Source organism: Malus domestica, chromosome 07 (assembly GCF_042453785.1).
Source record: "Malus domestica chromosome 07, GDT2T_hap1".
In the NCBI taxonomy this organism is placed as follows: Eukaryota; Viridiplantae; Streptophyta; class Magnoliopsida; order Rosales; family Rosaceae; genus Malus; species Malus domestica.
This window is the reverse complement of record NC_091667.1, coordinates 28093681-28118046: the sequence shown is the minus strand read 5'-3', so window position 1 is coordinate 28118046 and position 24366 is coordinate 28093681. Positions and strand designations below refer to the sequence as shown.

The following is a 24366-nucleotide window of genomic DNA, read 5'->3' as shown; positions in this document are numbered from 1 at the left end:
GTGCCCCCTCCTCTCTGTTACTCACACTAGAAAACAACCGTTCCGACGGAGATCATGGCCACTGCTGTATCTACCATTGGAACTGTCAACCGAGCACCGGTATGGCTTAACTCTTTTTTTGTGTGTTGTCAATCACCTGCTTAGAAGCTAAACAGTAGTTGGTTGTCCTTGATTATATTTAGTTACCTACTTAGGGTAATGTTTTGTCAGACGTATGTTTTCAAGTCTTCTAGATAAATACTTATGTTGTCCTATGAATCCAAACTACATATACAACCAAGAATAGAAGTTATCCATACCCATGCGAGTTTGGGAAACAATTAGGCATGGGTTTGTTAGTTTGGGAGGTGATCACAATAATACGGGTTGCACTTGAGCCTGAATGGCTCTAGGAGCAGTGCTTCAGTTCCAAGCTCAACCTTTTTGGGAAGCAACTTGAAGAAAGTGAACTCAAGGTTCACCAGCTCCAAGGTTTCCTCCGGAAGCCTCAGGATTGTCGCAGAGGTGGAAGAAGAAAGGCAGACCAACAAGGACAAATGGAGAGGCCTTGCATTCGACACCTCCGATGACCAACAAGACATTACAAGAGGAAAGGGTATGGTGGACTCCCTCTTCCAGGCACCTCAAGGAGCCGGAACTCACTTTGCCATCATGAGCTCTTATGAATACATCAGCACGGGGCTTCGCCAGTAAGTTCATAGATCATATATGTTCTTATGAATATTTCACGTTGCCAAATCCACGACCGATATAATTGTCCCCAAGTTTCGGGTTATTACAGTTAACATGGTAACGAGATGGTTCTTGAATAGGTACAACTTTAACAACAACATGGATGGTTTTTATATTGCTCCCGCTTTATGGACAAGCTTGTTGTTCACATCACCAAGAACTTCATGACCCTTCCTAACATCAAGGTAAATATCACTATCAAAGATGTAACTATGACACACCCTGACCGGAGTCGAGGCATGTTGATCAACACCCGAAGATGACGTAACCAAAAGGGAAAGTGAAGCATAAAAATATGGATAAATTAAAACCAAAGCTAACATTTATATAATCTAAAATTGAGAGTGCGCAGTAGAGGGAAGAACTCATAAAACACAAGTGTTCAGAGCATAGATGACATAAAAGTGTGCAGTCGAAACTAGTTAAAGTGCTTATTACACAACAGGAAAAGCTCCTACATTTATTTAGGGGTATGTCATAACCGCCGGATATTCCTCGTACGCCACATAGTAATCAGCTATCAAAGTCCTGGAGGGGCGAAAAACAAAAGGGTGAGTGGGAAAAAACAAAGGTTTATAAAACACATTTAGTTTCTGAACATACTAGCCCCTCGCCGTAAAACATGTATAGTTTCCAGAAAATCATACTACGTATAAGTATGAAATCAACTGTAAATCAACAATAAATCCAGAAATACGCTAAATCACAATATCTCAACAGTAGCATAATAAAATCAGGTGCTCATCAATCTATGCTAACACACGAGTCATGTAGAGGGGATCTGACATGAACAGAACTGGGTGTAATCATAATATACGCTTTAGTACTACAATCACGTGAAGACTAGTGCTAGGCGCATCACATACGAATCGGAGTTGCCTAGGGCAGCCTATATGACATGATTGGCACCTACAATGGATCCAAGGTGAACATGTGGTGCGATGTGTACATACACATGAAGCCTGGCATTGGCCCGGGCGAGTACTACACAGGTGCAAGCATGCATGATCAGCAAGTATAAAGCGTATGAACATGCCATGACAATATATAAATCTCAACAATATAATGGCATTTTTTAAATTAAATAAAACATGGCATGATAGGCGTAAATCAATCCAAAAGCACTTGTGGAAACTATAAAACTTTATATATAAAAACAAATGCTCACTCACTGATACATCAATGGATCGTAGCCTTCTAGCCTTATTTGTCCTCGTACCTCCTTAGGGTAAGTCTCACCTATATGTGAAAAATAATTAATTAATTAAGACCTACACAGAACGGCTAGGAAAATCCCCCATAGTTTGCTCAACGGAGGGTTTAAATATACGAAAACATTCTACTCGACGTCATGGACTTGTACACATCAAGCACACACTGGCCGATAGCCAGACGCACCCTCACTCACCGCCAGGATACGGCCACACGTGCAAGCCACTCGCTTGACAAACAGATAAATTCCAGGGATTCTGATGGAATATTCCATTAAGTCTAACGGCATCAGAATATTCCGTTAACTTTAACGGAATATTCTCCTTCTTATTCGATTGACCTCCATCGTCCGTCGTCGTCTGGTTCACTGGAATCTGGAAAAATTCACCGATTTCTGGAAAAATTTCAAAACTTTTTCATTTCTCAACCATTTTCAACGTACATTATATGGAAATGAAGCCCATAAAGAGGAGAACAAGTTTATACCTCTTGAAAGTCCAAAAGGTAGACAGAAATGGATCAAAACTCAAGACTCTCAGCCCTAATTTTTGTTGTCTCAAACTCGTGGGTTTCCTCGTTGGCTCCACTTCAAAACTAGGCTAATGGCCTTGGGGAGTTGCCTAGATGCTTCCAAACCTCCCAAAATCTTGTGACTCGAGCAGAAAAACGTCAGGGAAAACTCCACCTAAGTCGAAGCTCCGAGTTTGAAGCTCAAAACTCGTTTATTTTAATATCAGTTGGTACGGATGGGTTCGTGAGGATGAGTGGAGCACAATGGTGGTGCTTTAAGGGTCGATATGTGAGGTTTGATGTTGGTGTGTGCAAGGTTCTAAAAAACGTTAGACGCTAGTAGGGCGGCTAGGCAGGATCTAGGCAGATTTAGGTAAATTTCTTGTAAATAAGTTCATATTGACACTTACAAAAAAATTATACTTGTATGAAATCCATGAATAAGATAATAAACGAATGATAAAATGCAAAAAGATTATCCAACAATATCTCTCCAAGATAGAATTTTCTTTATATTTTTTTAATGAATTAGATGGTATAAGATGAAAATTCATATTACTTAATAAATATTTTTTAAAGATTATTTATTATATAGTGAACTTAAAAAAATAAAAATAAAAAGTAATGGTGTAACCTGTAACAAAGGTTGGGCACTCTGCACCAAAAACAGGTGAAGTGGGGCACACCACACCAATATTCAATGTATGATTGTATGTTATATGTCCCTGCAATTGATTAGAAAATTTAAAAAAATACAACAAAAAGTGGAGTGGACCGAGTGGTCATGTCTGTCTGTCACGTGGGGGAATGCGAATAGAGAGAAACTCATTTTGATCTTCTTCTTCCTTTAGTCTTCCTAAATGTGAAACGCAGAATTGCAGAACCATAACAAGAACACAGCCCTCTACAACGACAAAAACTCTAAAACTCCCAGACCGCCTAGGCCATCGAGTCGCCCGCCTAGGCCGCCCAAGCACCGCCTAGGCTGCCTTCACGCCCGCCAAATCCTCTTGCCGATTTTTCTCCTGATTATGGGCTAATCGGAGCGGCTGGCCACCGTGTAGCGCCTATGCGCCGTCTAGGCTGCCGCCTAGGCCGATTTTTAGAACACTGGGTGTGTGTGTTGCAGAGGGAAGAGAGGCTCGGGTACGAGGGAGAAGAAGAGAGAGAGGCTTTTCTAATTGGCTAAGAAGAAGAGAGGGGGATTTTCTGATTGGTTGAAAAAGTGAAGGTGTCTTATTGGGGGAGAAAGTGTTTAATTGGTGTGCATGGGTAAGTCACGGACAGGTTTTAAAAAAAGAAAAAGAGATAAGGTTTTGTACAACTGAAATCACACGAAATCTAATGTACATTATCGAAAATAGTAGTTTCCAACACTGAATAATTAGCACATGCATATATAAATCTATCCGTTGTTAACGTATTTTAACTAAGCGTAACTTTTTTGTTACAAGTCCGATTCAGGTCTAAGTTGCGCTCATGCACTCGTAACAACGAGTATTATTTAATTATGATAGTGAGAAAAATAATTTAAATCCGAATAACTACGTCCACGTCAGGTTCCTTTTGCCAAAAAGGACATAAACGTCAATTTACACACTGAGGGAGAAAATTACATGAAAAATTAGGGACGGGTCGTCACAAACTATGAGTTTTTTCCGAAAATATATTAATTGTAGGAATTTAACTTGAATCATCACTTAATTTTGTTCGCAGGTTCCTCTCATCTTGGGTATTTGGGGAGGCAAAGGTCAAGGTAAATCTTTCCAGTGTAAGATTGTCTTTGCCAAGATGGGAATCAGGTCAGTACATCTGTCACACATCCTCTACGTCACTCAGTTTAAATTATCCATATGCTAGACTCGAAATGTCAACATTAGAAATTTAAGTAACTAACGAGTCGTTTGATAACCTTCTTTTTTTTTTCTTTTTTTTTTTCAATTTTTGCTTTTGTTATCAATTTTTTGTTTATTTAAACAGATAATTTCTTTAGTAACTTTTTTTTTAGAACTGAATTTTTTTTGGTAATTTACTTTAGTGAGTTTTCAAATTTTGGCTTGATATTTTGGTTTCCAAATTTTTTTTTTTTACAAAAAAACCTTAAAACTGAACTAACTAGTTTATGGTCACTTGGTCAGATAAGTTTGCTTCTTACTGCCTAGCTTTTTGATGACATTTTTTCAGCCCTATCATGATGAGTGCCGGAGAATTGGAAAGTGGAAACGCAGGAGAACCCGCGAAGGTGATCAGGCAAAGGTACCGTGAAGCGGCCGACATTATCAAGAAGGGTAAAATGTGTGCACTCTTCATCAACGATCTTGATGCAGGAGCTGGTCGGCTTGGTGGAACCACCCAATACACGGTCAACAACCAACTGGTGAATGCCACCCTCATGAACATTGCTGATAACCCGACAAACGTCCAGCTCCCAGGTATGTACAACAAGGAGGAGAACCCCCGTGTCCCAATCATTGTCACCGGTAACGATTTCTCAACACTGTACGCTCCTCTCATCCGTGACGGCCGTATGGAGAAGTTCTACTGGGCTCCCACCCGCGAAGATTGCATTGGAGTCTGCATTGGGATCTTCAGGAGTGACAATGTTGCTAAGGAAGACATTGTCAAGCTTGTTGACACCTTCCCGGGACAATCTATTGGTATGCTAAATGTTTTTCCTGTACCTTAAACAGCCCGACACGTTATATAATTAATCAGTTAGTCAGACATTTTATGTCATGTCATCATACAATTTGACATGTTATGTATCCCTATGTCATGATTTTGCAGATTTCTTTGGTGCCTTGAGGGCTAGGGTTTACGACGATGAAGTGAGGAAGTGGATTTCGGGTGTTGGCGTGGAGGGCATTGGGAAGAAGCTTGTGAACTCAAAGGAAGGACCCCCAACTTTCGAGCAGCCGAATATGACAATCGAAAAGCTCCTCGAGTACGGAAACATGCTTGTCCAAGAGCAAGAGAATGTGAAGAGAGTTCAATTGGCTGATAAGTACTTGAGCGAGGCTGCTCTTGGTGATGCCAATTCAGATGCTATGGACAGATAGAACATTCTACAGTTAGATCCCTTGATATTCAGAGATCCTCTGTGGGAGGTTTGCATCCATTAGCTTGATTTGGTCGTAGGTCGTACCCAGTGCACAAGGCTCCCGCTTTACGCAGGGTCTGGGAGAGGTGAATGTCGGCTAGCCTTACCCCCATTTATGGAGAGGCTGCTCCCAAGATTAGCTTGATTTGGTAAATTTACAAAATGTATTAGGGGTGTGTGTGTATTAAAGGTTTTATAATTGGTCTTTGTGCAGGCAAAGCAGCGCAGCAAGTGAATGTTCCAGTTCTTGTACTGATCCAACGGCTAGGAGTGATGATGGAAGTTGCTTGTACACATGTTAAGTCCTTTTCTTTTAGGTTATAATTGGAGGGAGGGAGGAAGGAGGGAAGCACTTTTATAAGGATGTTAAGGGTAAACAATTAATGTTGTTGCATTGTCTTCCTATGTTGGATTGGTGTAGTGTAATCTTGTATTTAGTCTTGTTGTGCTGCCTTATATCTCTATCGTTTCTCCCATGGACTTTCTTCCTTTGGTTAATATGAACCCGAATGTGAAATTATAAATTTCACTAGTTTATACTTTCAGATATCTAAATTTTAATCTTAACATGTAAGGCCATATGATTGATTCAAGCTAGGTTTGATTTTCAGAAGGATCAGAATTAGGGAATTCAATTTTCTTTTTTAGGTCGGAAGGGAAATTGTTGCTCCATAAGCTGGGGTGCTTATAACACCAAAAGCGGAGGGTGGAGGGTTGCACCAGAGGCCGGACCACTTATAGCACCAAAGGATGGGGTGGTGGTAGCACCAAAAGGACTTGTTTGAGCAGGTTTGGACCGAAATGCTCCAAACACGGGCTTCTGACAAAACCAGATGAACCACCGAAAGGTGAAGATGAAGGACTAGAAGTTGTTCCTCCAAAAGTAGGCGTTGTATTAATATTTCCAAAAGTTGGTGACGATATTTATGACCGAAAGTTATGGAGGAAGGAAAAGGTGAAGAAGCTTGAGTTGCGCCAAATACACCAGTTGAAGTTCCTCCAAACATGGAACGACACCCCGTTTGCGAGCCAGATACACCAGTTGAAGTTCCTCCAAACGTGGAACTCCCTATTTGCGAGCCAAAACCAAAAGTCTTGGGAGCGAAAGGATTGTTACTTGCGTTGCAAGTCTGCCCAAATACCGATTGGGACCTAAACGGGCTGCTAGATGACTGCCCAAAAGGATTAGAAGAAGCCTACATCTTCTCTTACGATGTTATTTCAAAGGAGGAAGTAGGCCGCAAAAATTGACAGTACGTTATTGTAGCGTAAAAACTAAAATGTACGTTTGAATGTACATAATGAAGGGGAGTAGGCTCCGATGTTAAATTAATTAAACGACCTTTGCAATGAAATTTTTATTTAAACAAGGAAGATACGTTGTCACATTCTCTAAATACCACAAGGCAGCTGCAATATCCAATATTTTCAAGTCGAAAAGGACTTCGTTTTCTTCAAAAGTTCTACAATGCACCAGTGTGTTAGACGCGGAATTTACATGGCTTAATAATTTCGACAATAACATGATATACGACTAATAATATTTTAGAGGTTGTGTTCTTGGTGTGTTTTAAGTTTTAAATGATTTTCTTATTGTTCTGCTGCGTTAATTGGTATCACCTTATACACGAGTGTACTGTAGAAAACCCCGTTTCTTCTTCAATCTCAAAGCAACTGGTAGTATGAAACATAGCACATATAAAACCAGCTTAATTTTAAATTTACCCAAGATAGAGTGAACAGATTTTCTAATACTTTTACATTTCATCTGGACGAGAACTAGATTGGAAATTTATCTTCCTAACAACATTTTAGTTGCTTCAAACTATCTGCTTAAAATTATCAGCTACAATGCACTACACTCTAATAATGAAAACTACCTGTGTGGAGGCTACAAAATGTTCCAGACACAACATGCACATCTACTTAACTACATCTTCCTCTGCTCGGTTGCAAACTACAAGGCGATGATTCGTAACCATGGGTCCTTGATGTCGATAACTGACTCATGGATAAGGCTCTAATGATTTTCTACATTGTCTTCAACATTTTCCTCTTCACCGTGTTTTGCTCTGCTAAAGATCTCATAATCATAAAAACCTGCATATATAGACCAAGGTTAATCAGTGTACAATGTGATTAAGAACAAAGGTCATTTGATTTTTAGCAATTGTCCACTTTCAAGTATAAAATTACCAGAGCCCAAGTCATCGGCATCATCATTGGACGGCCCTAAAAGCATTGTGCTGGCAGAGGTTGAATCGAGTTCCATCCAGTCGAAACTACCATTGTCATCTAAGCACATGTCCTTCCCGGTAACCCAGTCTTCCGTCATGCTAATGTTTTCAAATGATATGGGATCCATAACATCTTGTTCGCTGTTCTTATCAACCCTGTGAGGAAACAAAAATTATTATTAGCAAAAGGAAAGGAATTTCTCCCCACTATTTTTAAACCGCCGTTCTTAATTCCATAACAGTATTGCTTTGTGCTTACATTTGTTTCAGTCGCAAGTTATACTGAACAAAGACAAGGTCACTGAGACGTTGACGCTCAAGGCAGTTCCTTGTGTTGTGTGCTCTCTCAAAAGGAATCTCATTTCGCCTGCACCCAATCGAACTGCAAGTTTGACTGAGAATTCGGATTGCCAAGCGTGTCAAATTTGGGCAACCTCCTCCATATGTTGACCACCATTCAGCTAAGACAAAAGTACATTGTGGATAAAATTAGCTAAACGTGAGAGGTTCAAAAACGAAGAACATAATACAATGATGACAAGTTCAGTTTCTGTTCCAAGAATACTTTCAATATGTGCAAGACAGGTAATTTGGCATCGTAGTTACACCAAATACACCCAAAAGATTAAAGAGCTTCCGTTTTACCAGCAGTAAACAAAATTGAAGGCTTGAATTGATTTAATACATAAAAATGCTTATAAATGTCATATATACTACTTGAATCGGAACAGCAATATTTATCTGACTTAGCAGTTAGCATGCACGAATGCATATCAAATGGATTATTCGAAGGGAGTTTTAATGAAACACTCCTGGTACTGTTCACTTTTAACGTTAAGGACATTTTTAGCCTAAAAAGTCACTCCTGATACTATTCACTTTCACCTTTATTTTGTCATTTTGATTAAAACTAAAGTTTTTGAGGACTTTTCGTTAGTTTTTCTTTATTCGAATGTGCTAGTACTTAAATCATTGCAAGCTAAGTCATGACACAGAAGTTAGAAATAACAAAACAATCGAAAAGATTAGGCCCTCACCAGGAAGCAGAGTGTCTTTAGCCCTAATTGCCATCTTCCTTCGAAAATCTCCAGCAGCACTCTTGTACAAATTTAGCTCTTTGATGATTTTATCTTGGACTTTTGTATCAGGAACCAATCTCTCGATGCAATCAAACATATGTGAGAGGATATCACCATGCATATCTCCTTCGAAACTATAAAATATTTTGGGGTTAAGGTAGAAGCCTGCAGCATGAAGAGGAGAACGCCACTGCTGTTCCCATCGTTGATCTATGATATTCCAGTATATCATGTACTCCTCTCTCTTGACGAGTTCTTTCTTAATTGTTTCTTTTGCCCGATACATTCCAGCATACACGTATCCCATTGCAGGCCTCTTCTCACTACCAACCATTCTCAAAACCCGCAAGAGAGGATTTGTCAGGCCGACAATCAGGATGCATGAGGACCAAAATGACTGACTACTAATAAGATCTAACATCTCCAGTCCCCCCGGTTCCTTTGAATATAGGGAGTCCATCCACTCCTGTGAAGTAACCATAACCTGTAAACAGTGTTTTAGATCAACCAGTCGTTTTAGTGTTGTAAAGTTTGTTGAGAAGCGAGTGGCACCTGGTTCTACAATATCATTGCCAAAAGTAGACCTTCTGACCATATTCAACACTACACTATGATTGTACACAAACTTTGTAATGGACCTTGCTTGTTCAATGACCGTATTTATCCACTCAATGTTACCAAAATCTTCGAGCATTAGATCTAAGCACCGAGCTGCACATGGAGTCCAATATAGCGTAGGGAAAGTATCAGTCAACCTTCTCCCTGCAACCATACATTGCTCTTCACCACTAGTAATCACCTGCAGCACATCTTTTACTCCAACTTCTTCTACCACTCTCCTAAGCAGTTCGTAAAGGGCATCCGATGAATTTATAATGTCTGATGCATCCACAGATTCCCAAAAAACTGTTCCTTCAGGACAGTACACCAAAAAACTTAGCAAAACCTTACCTGACTCTGTGTTCCACTGATCGACCAAGACTGAACAACCAGTTCTTCCCCATGTTTCCCTATGTTTATCAATATTGTTCCTCACTTCTTCAACCGAATTCTTCAATATCCAACTACGAATATCATGGTATGTAGGAGGCACAACCCCTGAACCACCTGAAGCAATTGCATCAATCATCGGTTGGAAATACGCAGAGTTCACTGCATCTGGAGGGGCCCCAATATCATACAAAAACCTTCCAATTGCCTCGTGAACAAAATTGTTCACTTTTGGAGGACCTAACGCAACACTATTACTAACAACAAGAGCACTATGTCCTGCACAAGAACTTTTGCCCCTCCCCCTTTTCCTTCTCTCCAAACTCCTCCCACTTGTCATTCCTTCTTGATTCCCCAACAACCCCTTGTGCTCAAGCGGTTCGGGAACTCCAATCAACTGTACCCCATTGCTCACATCATTCTGAACAGCAATCAATTCCCCCTCACCATGAGGTGAGGGGTTAATGTTAGTAATCTCCTCATCAAGCTTCTGCCTATTCCTCTTCTTCACCACAACCCCATCTAAACTCTGCTGCATTTGAGCCCGAACATCTGGCGGAACTCTCAGACAAGTCGAAGCATTACCCTTCTGACCGGCAAGGTGTTCCTTAATCCTATGAATCCCACCACCCTTAAACAATTTGTTACAATATATGCACTTGAGCTGAACCCTCTCCCCAATCTTAAACATTTGACAGTGCTTCCATGCCGGGTCGTGTTTTTGCGATGTTATCGGCACGGGCTCCATTACCAGACCGGACGCCATGGCTAAAACCTCAGAGAATTAACTAGTTTATGCAAAAATGCCAAAACCCATTACAACAAAGACATGAACTTTCTTGTTTAATTAGAATTAAACCAAATAATTAACAGAAACCCAGCAACCAAATGAAGCAGATAATACACTCAATTAAATTAATTGAATTAAAATTGAGAGAGAGAGAGAGAGAGAGAGAGAGAGAGAGAGAGGGAGAGAGCTTACTTGTTTCTGGTTTGAATGCTTGCAGATAAACAGAGAGGAAGGGAAACAGAACCGAGTTAGGGAGGTTAGGAGAGCGAGGAGACCGGATGGACCGGTTAGGGTTGGCTCAACCGGTTAGTTTGGCCATTATTTAGATTTTTGGGTTTTTTTGTCCGAAAGACCCGGTCAGGTAGTGGTTGTAGCGGTTTTGGATAACGAGAAACCGAACCTTCCGGTTGCCTGGCTGACGAGCCGTGATTGTACTCTAAACTCGAGCCGGCCGCCGCGGGAAACTGACTGAACCGGCGATTCGTGGTAGTTTAACTTTCAGGTCTAAGTCTGGTTTCTATTTCGTTCTGTCTAACAATATATATGTATATATATCTTCTTTTTTTTCTTTTTTGCAAGTGACTCTTTATAATAGTGGTAAAAATGTGTTAAACTTTTGCATGGTAGCTAATCTAACAAAATTTATCGTTTGATAAAAAAAACAATATTTTTTTTAATTTCTTTATTTTGTTCCATTCAAAAATAATTTCACTATTTACAATTTTTTAGTGTGTAAAATTTTTGGCTGACTTTTGGTAGTTTTTTAGTTGGGATAATTTGATTGCGGTCCCTAATCCTTAACATTTTTTGATTAAAACCTTAATAGTATTCAAAGTTTGATCAAGGTCCCTTGACTTTGTACACCTCATTATATTACTATTAATATTTATATTCTTATAGTTTTGCAATTAATTGATTGATATTTTATGAGATTTATAATCCTATAAATTTAAAATCCTTCATTATAATACTATTAGAAACGGTTATAATAAAAAAAATTCAAACATTTTAATTGAATAAATGGATAAAAACTATGTAAAAATAAGAAATAATAAATGGCAAAAGAATGTATCCATAGTGTTAAAAAAATTGGTACATTTTACAAAAAAAAATTGGTACATTTCACATATAACAAAGTGGTACATTAATAAAGAAGAATGGGTACATCATAAATAAATTAGGGTACAAATAAAAGATTAAAAATTATGAGTACAAATGAATTTTTAAAAATATAGGTGCTAAAAGAAATTAATAAATGGGTACAAAATAAAACTAAAAAGAAAATACTACAAATTTTTTTTAAAAAATGTTGCAAATTAAAAGTGGGTACAAACTAAAAATATAAATATATGGTACAAAGTTTAGGCATAAAACATAAATATACCATATGTAATTTTTCTATCATTGATTAAATATACAATGTCACGTGATGGTATACACATGGGTACAAACACAAATAAAACTTTAAAAAATATGGGCACAAAAAGAAACTAATATATGGGTACAAATTAAAAATGAAAAGAAAATTGGTACAAATTAAAAAATATTTGCAAATTAAAAATTGGTACAAACTAAAAATAAAAATATATGATAAAAAATTTAGCCATAAATATAAATATACTAATTGTAACATTTTTAACACTAAAGGAATATATTTAAAAATAAAAATATTTTATTATTCAAATAATTAATGATGTTATTAATACCAAGGACCTTGATAAAAAATTAAAAATGAATAGGATTTTAATCAATGAAGTAACAAAAAGAAGGATGTGAACCTAATTTTCCCTTTTTAGTTTGTACAGTTTGCAAGTCACATTAATTGATGAATACAAAACTAGATTTAATGATGCTTATTTACGTCAAATGGGTATCGAAATTATATTGGTTATGAACTTCTAGCATTTACTGAAACACAGGTCTTGAAATTACTTTAGTTAATGACTTTTTAAGTATTTACTAATACACTTATAGTGAATTTCATATGGTTGTGTTTGGTACGCTTAAAGAATTCATGGAAAATGACGTTAAAAGATACCAATTAATGTTTTTTTTTCCTTGAGGAAAGAAAGTGAATACCAAGGGGGTAGAGGGATTCACTTTATCCCAATTTTTCTATAGGCCGGAAAATCACTTCTCAAGCCTAAACTTACTATACATGGGAAATGCAACATTTTCCCATTCCCCAACATTTTTTTTCCACATAGCAAACGTAACATTAAATCAGTAATTCAATTTTTATAATCAACTTATTAATTTGTATAGATTCCTTATTTTGCTCCCCAATTCATGATTTCTCACATTTCAAGTGAGAAAACATGTACAAAAGCTATAACATTGTTCAATTATGTGTTTATATCTTTCATTCCGTGTAAGTGGTACACATGACTAGAGATTAAGTATTTTTGCACTTCCATTTTCTCACCATGCACTTCTTCATTATTGTTGTTGTTTCAAGATTAAATAGATCAAAGAATTAACGAATAAAAAACAAAGAAATGCACTTGTTTCATGTAATTTTTTTCTTTTTCTTTTTTCTCCGAACCTACTTCCTTCTTGGAAACTATTCATTATTTATCAAACATCATCTCTTCACTTTTTTTCACTTAATAAGCAATCCTCTTTTTATATAGACAAGCTTCATGGCGCTCACAGATCCAATCCACATGAACAGAACTTCTATTGTAAAGGGAATCTAGTACAAAAAAGGATAAACTTATTCTAAAAGTGGAAAGCATCATTGGTTATGTTGAACTAGCATGTCATCCTCCTTCAAGCTTTGTCCTTGTAGAATGGCTTCCTTTTAGCTTTTCGAATTATCTCAAAAGGTACCAAATACCATGATAGCTCATTCTTTTTTCTTTTTTTTTGGAAATTTAACGAAAAATTCTACTGTTCACTTTAATGAAAAACCATATTTTTACACTAAAAAGTCAATTATGATACTATTCACTTTACCCTTTATTTTGTCCTTATCGTTAAAACTCAAAGTTTTCAAGTTTTTTTCATTAGTTTTCTTTTTTTTTTGTTTTTTAACATACTAAACTACTCAGATTTACAGAAAGAGAAATTCGAATTTAAGTGCAAAAATACAAGCGTAATGTTCTGATCAACTCGTCTAACTCACATTCAATGCCCCAATAAATATCAATCTCACTCAAATTACCTATTAATGAAATCCTGTTTGTCAACTAAAATTTTATCATATTACCATTCTAACCTCTCACCAAAACTGAACAAAAATAGAAATCATGAGAAATTTAGTAATTACCTGTAACATAAATTTTGTTGTTTTGTACGCCAATCTCACAACCATGTAAACATAGCATGCCTTGTTATGAAATTAAAAAGTAAATAAAAATAAAAATAAAATATACCGGGGGTTAAAAGAAACTGCTCCATCATTGTTCCATTTTTTCATAATTGATTTGTTTTTAAAACTTTAAAAACTAATCACACTTCTTAATAAAAAATTAAATAAATTAAATAAAATTAAATTGTTTACACAGTGTAGTCTTTTTAATAAAAAGGAAAATCGAGAACTCTTGCAATTTGCAAACCGCCATTGCATGTGCAGTTGTTCGTAAAGTTACCACTCCTTTCCGTGATGGCGAGAAAGAAGGAGCCTTCCCCTTTTCACTTTTCCACACGTAGTAAATAAAAGAGCCTCCCAGTTACCAAACTCACGTCTCCGTTGCTCATATGAACAAATGCCAATCTCGCCTGAAATCTTCTTCCTCCTCTCCTTTCTCATCTCCCTCTCCTTCACAGGTGATCAAATTGTCTCTTCTTTTTTATGCGAAATTTTTCGGTTACATTGGAGAGAATCGAACGCTGAACGTTCCTTATTTGGTGGTTTCTGTAAAATTTAGATTGACAAATAGCATTGTTGTTTGCAGATGGGACTCAACTCATCATAGTGAACAACTGCAAGGAAAGCATATGGCCCGGAATCCTTGGCAATGCAGGCCACACAACACCTCAAGACGGCGGCTTCCACCTCTCCAGCGGCGAGCAACAAGTCCTTAACGTCCCCGAAAACTGGTCAGGCAGACTATGGGGCAGGCAAGGCTGCTGCTTTGATGAAAAAACCGGCAAAGGCACATGCCAAACGGGTGATTGTGTTGGGCTCTTACAATGCAGGGGACTCGGCGGAGTCCCTCCAGCCACACTCGTTGAAATGACACTCGGAACCTCGAAATCCGCCTTGCATTACTACGATGTGAGTTTGGTTGACGGTTTCAATGTGCCGGTTTCGATGAGGCCAGTAGGTGGTGGTGGCGGTGGTGGGTGTGGAGTTGCTGCCTGTGAGGCTGACTTGAACGTTTGCTGCCCGCTTGCCTTGGTGGTCAAGAAACAAGGTAGGGTTGTGGGGTGCAAGAGCGCTTGCTTGGCCGGGAAATCGGACCGGTATTGCTGCAGAGGGGCGTTTGCGGATCCAGAGAGCTGCAGGCCTACTGTTTTTGGGCATCTTTTTAAGGCTATTTGTCCTAGGGCTTATAGCTACGCCTTTGATGATTCTACAGGGCTTAAGACTTGTTCGGCTCCTAGGTATGTCATTACGTTTTGCCCTCCTAAATATTGATTTGTGTAGACCAAACCCTAGTGCAAAATGCTGGGTAGGTTTGGTAGGGTTTTCTTGTATTGTCATGTATTACTTTGGTTCTTTGGTACTGTGGTTTCAGTTTCTTTTAAGTTTTTTGGTTGCCGGCTCCAGTTTCTATATTTGGACAACTAGAATCTAGTCCGGTATGGAACCGATGTCTTTTCTTTGTTGGTATGTCATGGATTACCTGTCGATATCATTGTCGCAAATGAGTAAATGAAACTTATTGATACGTTGTTGATGCATTTCCGACAATATCGATGCACTTTGTTAAAGGGCAAACGTCCTACACATGAATTTTGATCCAGCACACAAAATTTAGAGCTCAATTTCACGTTAGGCATGTACATGCCTACATTGATATCTAGTTGTTTAGGTAAAGTCAGGATATGTCAAAAATCAAACTGATATTCCTACCATACATGCCCATTCTTAATAAATAAACACAGGAAAATGATTCTGCAATTCTTCCTTTCTTCCAATATACTCCGCTTTGTTCTAGCCGTTGATTGAATAAATCAAAGAATAATCAACAAACTGAAACGAAAAAGAGTGCATAAGTAGGAAAAAAGGGAATGTGGAAATGATTTCCCTGAACATATAAGCCTCAGTTAAAGGTCCAATCCTTTGGGAGGACAGACGAATCACCAATTTGAGCTTCAACATGTGCTCGAAATCTCAAGAGAAACAGCGAAACGAAACATTTGAGATTTCATACGACAGCATGACATAATGAATCTGTAAATAGAATCCCAACTCGAAAAATTGTTCGAAGAAAAAAAAAGTTGATTAGAAAATAAGGAAAACTAATGAAAAGGGTGTCATACATCAAAAAAATTTATGGAGGACTCAACCTGGTAAAACATTTGTACCATCACGACCACAAATTCTACTACCGCCTCGCTTTTTACACCCTTAAAACTTGTACACTAAATTTATCTCCTCTGCAGGGGGCCTCAGGTGTATTCACCGTCTGAGCCGCGACTACTCTAAGGTATATCCTCAAACTAACAATGTACAGTTTGAAGTACAACCAACAATCTTTATTTCCGTTGCGCCTTATCCATCTCAATACATGGACAGAGCCTTTACTTGACATGTATGAAACAGAGGGGCTCACATTATCCTCAGTTAGCTGTACAACTTCGTTCCCGTGCCCCATCTAAGAAGCAGATGCCTGGGGAGCCAGAATGCTAATCCTCCTCTCTGCATAAGATTGAGAACCTTGTTAGCGATTTGAGAAAACCCGGATTCATATATTAGTAGCATAAGAATCCAAACATGAACGAGGAATAACAATACATATCACGTTAGAAAATCATATTATTTATGCTAGAAACGACAATCATTAAGTATAATGAAGTAATAAGATAGCGAAAAAGTACCCCCAGCAGCAACAAGTTTCTCTACACGTGCAACTATATGCTTCCCATAAGTATACTTCTTCAGAGCATTCAGATGAACCTTAATTCGGTTAAGGATTAGTTCAAGTTGCTGATCGTCACAAGTTTCCAGCACTTTCTGTACAACATAGTTTGCGAACTGATCCTTCATCATCGCCTAAATTCAAACAGAACAAGAATAAGCAAGGATATTGAAAGACCCTAGTCTAGGCATATGACCGTCTTAAAAACCAATCCCTGGCAAATCATTTTCCTAAAGCCACAAAGTATTTGGAAAGTTTGATAATAACAAACTGAAAAACCATCACAATTCAAAAGTTTGTCAAACTCATTCGAAAAGTAGGCAATGTTAATAAAAAAAGAAAATGATATGCATTAACAAATTCAAGCTTTGAATAGTCATTACTAGCACATTGTTCAATCTTTATTACATACTAAGTACACGATCCAAATCATTTGTCAAAACAGCTAGATGCATAATAAAGAAAATGATTCGCAAAGATGAGGCAAATTGTCGTTGAGACTTTTAGAGGCAACAGTTAACTTTTATGTGTCAAAAGATATAACAGACAGCATCATAGCTATTGATCAAAGATATAACAGACACCATCATTTCAGGGAACAGCATAATCATAGTAAAAGTAATCATAAGAGCTTCAGATGTGTATAGATAAGTTACTTCAAATTGTAACAGGATTATGAGTATTATCATAAAATCCTCAAAAGTTAGAGACGTCGACTCTCTTCAGCACTTTGCAAAGGATCCCACTTAGTTCGGGAAACCCAAATACGCAAACTTGACCGAATATTTGAAGATTGCATATTGAGAAAAGAAAAGCAGTAAAGATAATAAAAAAAAATACAGAAAATTATAATACAATGAAGAATATACCGCACTAAAAAGTTTATAGTAACCGGCAAACCTGAAGGGGCTCATTTTCATCAGTGGTACCAAGCATCTCAGTTACAAGGGCCTGGCGTTCAGCAAGAGTTCCAAAACTTAAACACTTTTCTATAACATTTGACGCAAACTTTTGCTGGCTCATTTGAACAATCTGCCCAGTTAGTTCCTTAATTATACATGACCGTTCATGTGGCTTTCCATGTTCCAGCACATGCTGTAAAAGTAATTGCAATCGGTTAACTGAGTTCAATGTAAACGAAGAACAAAACACATAATTTACTTTATACAGCAAAGGCTACAGGTTGTTGTTTCCAAATTCAACCACAATTTAAAGTATCCACAACTCCTTTCTGGGATAAGTAACATTGGATCAGTTGTAGTGGCAGCTTATTTGTTTTTACGGTTTCTGAGTTGGCTTATGCAAACCTATTCTGAATTCTACAGCAAGTAAAGTTTATAAAGCACAAAGGACCAAAGGTATAAAACATTTATTACTTCTTTTTAAAAAAATATTATGTCATCAACCTGATGTAATGGCTCTGGTAAAAAACCAGAGGCAGGGAGGTAACTCTCTGAGTAACAGTTCTATGGCATGTGATTATGGTTTAATCAACAACAGCATCTACCAAATTATACTTCCACAGATCATCACCAAATATATTATTTGTCTTTCGACTCATTGTAAATGCAAACAAAACCGTATTAAGTTAATAAATTGCACCAGGAAACAATCAAGTATGGGTGCATAAACTCATTCAATAAGCCAAGTACGGTGTATAAACATAGCTCAAAGAAATTAAATATGAAAATACTAAATTGGTGGACGAGGGGTGGACTGGAGCTGAAATCATCTCATTTAAATAGAGAGCTCTATTTGATACTAATATCAAGAACCCTATCTCACCAATGGGTATTATTTTTTAACACTCCAAATCCAGGCTAAATTGAACTGTGACTGATGAAAAGGCTGGAATCACGTCCAGAGAATGAACATGATGGACACTAACAGTCCCATTATTAGTATGATATCGGAACTTGATTGACAGGTTAAGTGAAGTCACAAATGCATGGTCGTACCCAGTGCACAAGGCTCCCGCTTTACGCAGGGTCTGGGAGAGGTGAATGTCGGCTAGCCTTACCCCCATTTATGGAGAGGCTGCTCCCAAGTCTCGTACCCGAGACCTACTGCTCATGGGTGAAGTCACAAATGCATGAAGAGCCCAAAAAAATTTGAGCTTCAGGTGAGACCAGAATGTGTAGAGAAATCAAATTTGAACCTCTATACTGTATAAAATAAGAACCAAAATAACATCCAACAATGAAAGTTAGTCGATTAAGTTAAGAGGTCTGTTTGATACTTCACAAAAGATTCCATCTAACCACTGTGGGCTCATTTTCTTTAACAATAAGAAGGTAGTGTGACAAAAATTTCTTAGAAATGAAACAAACCTGCACGACATAATTTCCATACTGGTCTTGTGCCAAAATGCAAACGGACTGCAAAATCTCATCCATCATTATTTGCTGCGTTTTGGGGTCATGGCAGTGCTCCAAAACTCTCTGTCAAATCAAAAAGTTACTATACCATTTAGAATGGCAATAGTTGCATTCATAATCATTTATCTTCAACGTATCCAACATATATGATCAGTAGGCATATGCAAAAGTATGAAGGCATGAGTCAGAAAACAGAGAGGTTCTTAACCTGTATGACACGACAACCATATGGATGAGTTGAGAGTGTCACAACTTGATCATAAAAAGTTGAAACAACAAACTGGATGGCATCTTCAGGTACACATTCAATACACTTCTGGACAACATGGTTGCCATTTTGATCACGAACACAACGCATAACATGACCATCCAGTTCGGCTACCATTTTAGTCTGCTGGTCCAGCTTAACAAATTCTATAGCCTGAACAGCAAAATGAAAGCACATGAAAGCTGAGTTCTGGTGATATGATAGATATCATCAACCATTTATTTTTCCTAGAAACCTTAAAAAGAAAAGAATCTACATAATTATGAAAGTAAGAAAAATATGTTTTTTCTCTAAAATCTTAGATGATCTATATCTACTAGGTCGTATTCTGATTCCCAGGAAGTACAAGAACAATTAGCTCAACTGTTGTGACTCATGAAATTCAAACTTGAGAAAATCCAAAATTAAATGGTGTTTTCTTAAGAGACTGAAAAAGTTTGTTCGTTTTACTAACAACTAATTTCCAGGGATACCCCCAAACATATTAGGTTAGATACTTATCTTGTCTCCTGCAACACATACAAATATGTAGAAGGTGATCCTTCTAAGTTTGTATGATAGCCGGATAGTAAAACTTGCAAGGGAATATCAATAAGATAAATTAATTACTGTCTTCAGTCAACTAACTATACATACCTTCTGGATCACTCGACAGCCATACATTTGAAGGCTAAGGGTCAGCACATGCCCAGTGAGCTGGTCCGCAAGTTCTCTTATTTGTGCTGGAGTTCCATGCTCAAAAAACTGAACTCAAATTGCAAGAGTCAGACATATAAAAGAAAAACTGCAAAACTTATTTTCATTCAGGCACTAAACCACTGCATATCATGGACATGCTAATACACAGAACACATAGCACATAAAGGCAAATCAAACTAAGGGGAAAAGGTACCTTCTGAATCACATAATTACCAAACACATCAGTCATAAGAGATAGGGCTTGCGGCATAATTTCATCAAAAACCATGTTCTTTTCTTCAATTGTGGCAGTTTCAAGTTTCTGTTGAATAAACCGACTTCCATACTGGTCGGCACTGTTCAAGGTATTATATGAGTGAATTAAGTTGTGGATATCTGGAAGCATATAAGGCACAAAGTTTTAAAGAAACAGCGACAAATATTTACCTGAACTCAACAACATGCCCTGCAATCTCTGAAAGTTCAAAACATCTAGTCTTATTGCTTTTGAACTCATCTAATAAAGAGGACGCAAAACTTTCATCCAAATTTCCACCAGTTTCGGAGTGCCAAGCTCCCACGAGACCTCCACCCATGTTCCTCAACCCAGAAGAAAAGCGCAAGTTCCGCTCACCATGCCTGGCCGGACTACCAGGTCCAACAGGAGAGTTTGGAAGAAGGGGACCACCCAATGGTGTTCCAGAATAAGACATCCCATGCCCATATGCTGGATTTCCATAATAACCGTTATTCAAGCTAGCAGACTTGCCAACGTAGGGAGCACCAAATTGTGATTTTTGGGGTGTGAGGAATTGCCCCAAATAAGCTTTTTGCAAACCAAGTAAATCCATGTGCATACTACCCATGCCTTCCCTATCTTTTGTGGGGTCATTAAGGGCTGCAAGCTGTGCAGCTGCATATTCATTTGATCTCAAGTACTGAACATACAATGGGTCCATCATGGGAACCTGAAGAGCACTCCCAGTACCATGATTTCCAACCCTAATGTTCTGCAATTCAGCGGCTGCTGCCAACAGATTTGGTCCTAGAGACATACCTCCAAATGCTCCGGAGTCCAAGCCACCCATTGCAGATGCAGCAGCAGCATTTTCAAATAAGGGTGGTAAACTACCATTACCAAGGGGACTACCCATCATGGATGGAGACAAAGGACTACCAGAATAGCCGTAGTTCGGAAATGAGGTATTGTCTACATTCTGATAGTGGGAGTGTGAGCTTCCTCGGCCATGAAGAGTTGGCACAGGTCCTCTTAAGTATGAGTTCGCAGAAGATACAGCAGGATTATTAATATCAACTAGATCATCGGACATATATGAAGGGCTATTCAGATCCCTGCCAAATCCACTGCCTCTTGCCATATTCTGATAAGGCTTGTTAGACGATTGAGAAGCAGAATGCAGATGAAAACTCCCAGAATCAGACTTATTCAAGTACGAATTTTGTTTATTATGGTTCCGATCACCTTGCATATCAAAACGGTTATGGTGATTATCAATTTGTGATCGTGCATGATTCTCCTCATCCATCCTACCATTAGTTGACAGGTTCATACCAGATAAAGCAGCTGCCAGATCTGCAGACTCATTCACTTTGGGCGAGGCACCATTGAATGAGTTTTGACCATTGCCAACTTTTTTATCCATGGAGGAAGTCCTTCCTCCACCAACTGGTGGAATTCGAGGACTAGGAGCCCTAGCTACAAGCTGAGGGTCTGGTGTATTGCTTCTCAACAATGAAGCACCCAGAGCAGAAGCATATGTATGAGAACTGGATGAACCCCCGTTCTGAACAGCTGACATTCCCTGTAAATGGGCAAACTGGGTATCTGAAGCATCAACACCATCATCAAACGCATTCTGGCTAGCTGGACGAGAAGGGTGCCTTGAGACATTTGTATTATGTATATCATCCTGCATTAAAATATCAAGAGTTTTAGACAGCATATCTGACAAACAAATTCAATTTTTATTTTGCAAAATTTGTAGCAGACAATCAAACTTAACCAGGAAAAACAAGCACACAACAAAAAGACCACTACATCCAAATACCTTAAGCAGAAAGAGTTTCCATTCCAATTAACTTTATATTTTACTGGTGAAACATTTATGCAGAATGAAAATTATAACAAGCAAGATAAAAGCATTACTGAAAAACAATTCCACTTTCAATATCAGTGTCTACAGCAAATAAGCTGATAAATAAAAAAAACTTGAACCAGTATCAGGAGAACTAGTTCAATCTCTCGTCCCAATGAGCACTTCCATCTCATGGAATTAGTCTCATCGGCTAACGATTTAGAGAACCCACTGTCAAGGGCACTAATCATTGACTTGTTCCATTTCATTAGGATAACAGAAAGGCGCACCGTACTTAGAGGAGCTGAGCTAGGTATCGAGTAATCATCATATAATGGTCAAAACACAAAACATACGCAAAAAAATCAAGGAAGAAACATAAAGACTAAGCCTTTATAAAACACAAATTAGAGATGACATCTAATCACTTGATACTCCAGTAAGCTTAAGCTCATCAAACTATATTACAACAAGAAAACTAACATGAAAACATATAATATTTCCTAAGGCAAACAACATTCAACATTCAAGATAACAAGCTATCATATAAACCATTAAAAAAACAAACTTTACTAACACTTAACCTGAATAATCTCCGCAATACTCTTCCGCCTACTCCCAAGTCCCAACCCCGGTAACCCAATCAACCCATCACCGCCCCACTCTGCAGCACCCTTCCTCGCCGCCACACCATTCTCCTCATTCCCTCCAATCCCCGGCTGCACAGAAAAAAGTGACCCTTCACCACCACTCCTGCCACCTATCCTCCTATCTCCAACCGCCGAAACTCCACCTCCGCCTTGCAACCGCTGCGCAAAACGCCAGTCCTCCTTTGAAAGGAGCGGCGGCGGAAGCCGCGGATTGAGATTGACATTGGAATAATAGTAATTCACATAAGCTGGATCGGCGCGAAGCTCCTCCTCAGTTGCAAACCCTTTGCTGTCGTTTTTCATGAAACCCGACAGCGAGGACGCCTCAAACAAGCCACCGACCGCGTTTAACGAACCTTCCACGGTAGGCGGCGCCGACCCACTTCTGTATATATTCAGTTCCTTCTCCCGCTCACTTGCTTCGTGCTGGCGCCTCTGTTCGCGAATCAACATGCTCAAATCTTCATTGTACTCGCCGCTTTTCAACATCGATCTCATAGACATGTCGGACATCGTCGAATAAGTATCGGTGACCATATCATACAATCAACAACAACAACAACAAATCATAAAAAAAAATCGAATAAAAACCACTGAAAACTGAACAAAAATTGAAACTTTCAGCCCGGGTTTAGGCTACAAAACAAATGTGAATGCTCCAAAACATTGGATAAAGTGATTTTCTCTATTAAAAACTACGAACTCATTTCTCAGAATTGCTGAAAAGAATAGTTTAAAGTGTAGATTTTTGTGGTGAGTGAGACGAGAATCGAAAGCTTAGATGATCAAAAATATGGATTCAGCCATTTTTTTACGAAGGAGAGAAAAGAAAGAGGGAGACGGGAGACAGTGAAGTGAGAAAGAGGCAATGATAAGCACAAACGGTGGAGGGATCTGATCCGTTGGATACGAGAAATGACGGCCAGGATTTGGTTCCAACAAAGAGGTCCTTTAGGGTTCTATTCATCGACTGCTGCAGCCCCTCCTGCCTGTTTTTTCTTGGGATTAATTTTTGTTTTTACTTACTCGGCATAAATTAATTAATTTAATTCAAGGTTTTAAAATTAAAAATAATTAGTAAATTGCATATATGGGTACAATTGTTCCTACGTTTCAGTGCTGCAGTTCAAGTTTACGAAGTATATAGTGATGAGTTACGTCAAAGTTACGGCTTTACTTTACTAAACCATCACGACAGTTTAGAAAATTTTCAATGTGTTCGAAATACGGAATTGTACACCGTATGGCATTACACTTATATAAATGAAGGAACACTTAAAAAATAAAATTTTCCTCTATTTATATAATAACATGTGATGTATCACTTTATATTCCAAGCATATTAACAAATCTCTACTCAGAAAACTTGTTTTTTTTCGACAAAAGTACTTTTTTCTTTTGAATCATTCATCTGTATGTATTTGTTCAAAAAACTCGGTTTGATAGTTTGTGGTACAAAAATATGATGTTTTCGCATTATAGTTGCGTTTGAGGTTCCGAGCTTAAAACCATGAATTCAACCCATCTCAGTAATCATCCTAGATTGATTTTGAGAACCCAGCTAAACATAGCTGCTTGGTTGAAAGTGTGATACCTAATTGCAGTAAGAGTCGA

The 24366-nt window shown here is 38.2% G+C and overlaps 3 protein-coding genes, 1 long non-coding RNA gene and 1 pseudogene across 4 annotated transcripts; 2 read left to right on the top strand and 3 right to left on the bottom strand.

The window, feature by feature from the left end:
• The first annotated feature begins 54 nt into the window (after positions 1 to 54).
• On the top strand, positions 55 to 6094 carry LOC103436167 (ribulose bisphosphate carboxylase/oxygenase activase, chloroplastic-like; annotated as a pseudogene).
• LOC103435291 (uncharacterized) lies at positions 1033 to 3744 on the bottom strand. The gene is made up of 4 exons (XR_529398.4): positions 2431 to 3744; positions 2141 to 2338; positions 1905 to 1971; positions 1033 to 1260 (listed from the first exon to the last, which is right to left on the bottom strand). It is a non-coding gene; the product is annotated as an uncharacterized lncRNA (long non-coding RNA).
• A 1157-nt stretch (positions 6095 to 7251) lies between the features above and the next one.
• LOC103435298 (uncharacterized) lies at positions 7252 to 11116 on the bottom strand. The gene is made up of 5 exons (XM_008373686.4): positions 10843 to 11116; positions 8829 to 10648; positions 8051 to 8252; positions 7751 to 7947; positions 7252 to 7654 (listed from the first exon to the last, which is right to left on the bottom strand). The coding sequence occupies exons 2-5, from the start codon at positions 10624 to 10626 to the stop codon at positions 7575 to 7577; spliced, it is 2277 nt and encodes a 758-aa protein (XP_008371908.1). The 5' UTR covers positions 10627 to 10648; positions 10843 to 11116; the 3' UTR covers positions 7252 to 7574.
• A 3177-nt stretch (positions 11117 to 14293) lies between these two features.
• LOC103436157 (thaumatin-like protein) lies at positions 14294 to 15491 on the top strand. Its single transcript, XM_008374585.3, has 2 exons — positions 14294 to 14421; positions 14550 to 15491. The coding sequence occupies exons 1-2, from the start codon at positions 14361 to 14363 to the stop codon at positions 15233 to 15235; spliced, it is 747 nt and encodes a 248-aa protein (XP_008372807.1). The 5' UTR covers positions 14294 to 14360; the 3' UTR covers positions 15236 to 15491.
• A 530-nt stretch (positions 15492 to 16021) lies between these two features.
• On the bottom strand, positions 16022 to 23861 carry LOC103435281 (pumilio homolog 1-like). Its single transcript, XM_008373668.4, has 9 exons — positions 22687 to 23861; positions 20454 to 21937; positions 20221 to 20362; positions 19965 to 20072; positions 19269 to 19481; positions 19013 to 19123; positions 17583 to 17777; positions 16642 to 16816; positions 16022 to 16462 (listed from the first exon to the last, which is right to left on the bottom strand). The coding sequence occupies exons 1-9, from the start codon at positions 23287 to 23289 to the stop codon at positions 16419 to 16421; spliced, it is 3075 nt and encodes a 1024-aa protein (XP_008371890.2). The 5' UTR covers positions 23290 to 23861; the 3' UTR covers positions 16022 to 16418.
• Between the last annotated feature and the right edge of the window lie 505 nt (positions 23862 to 24366).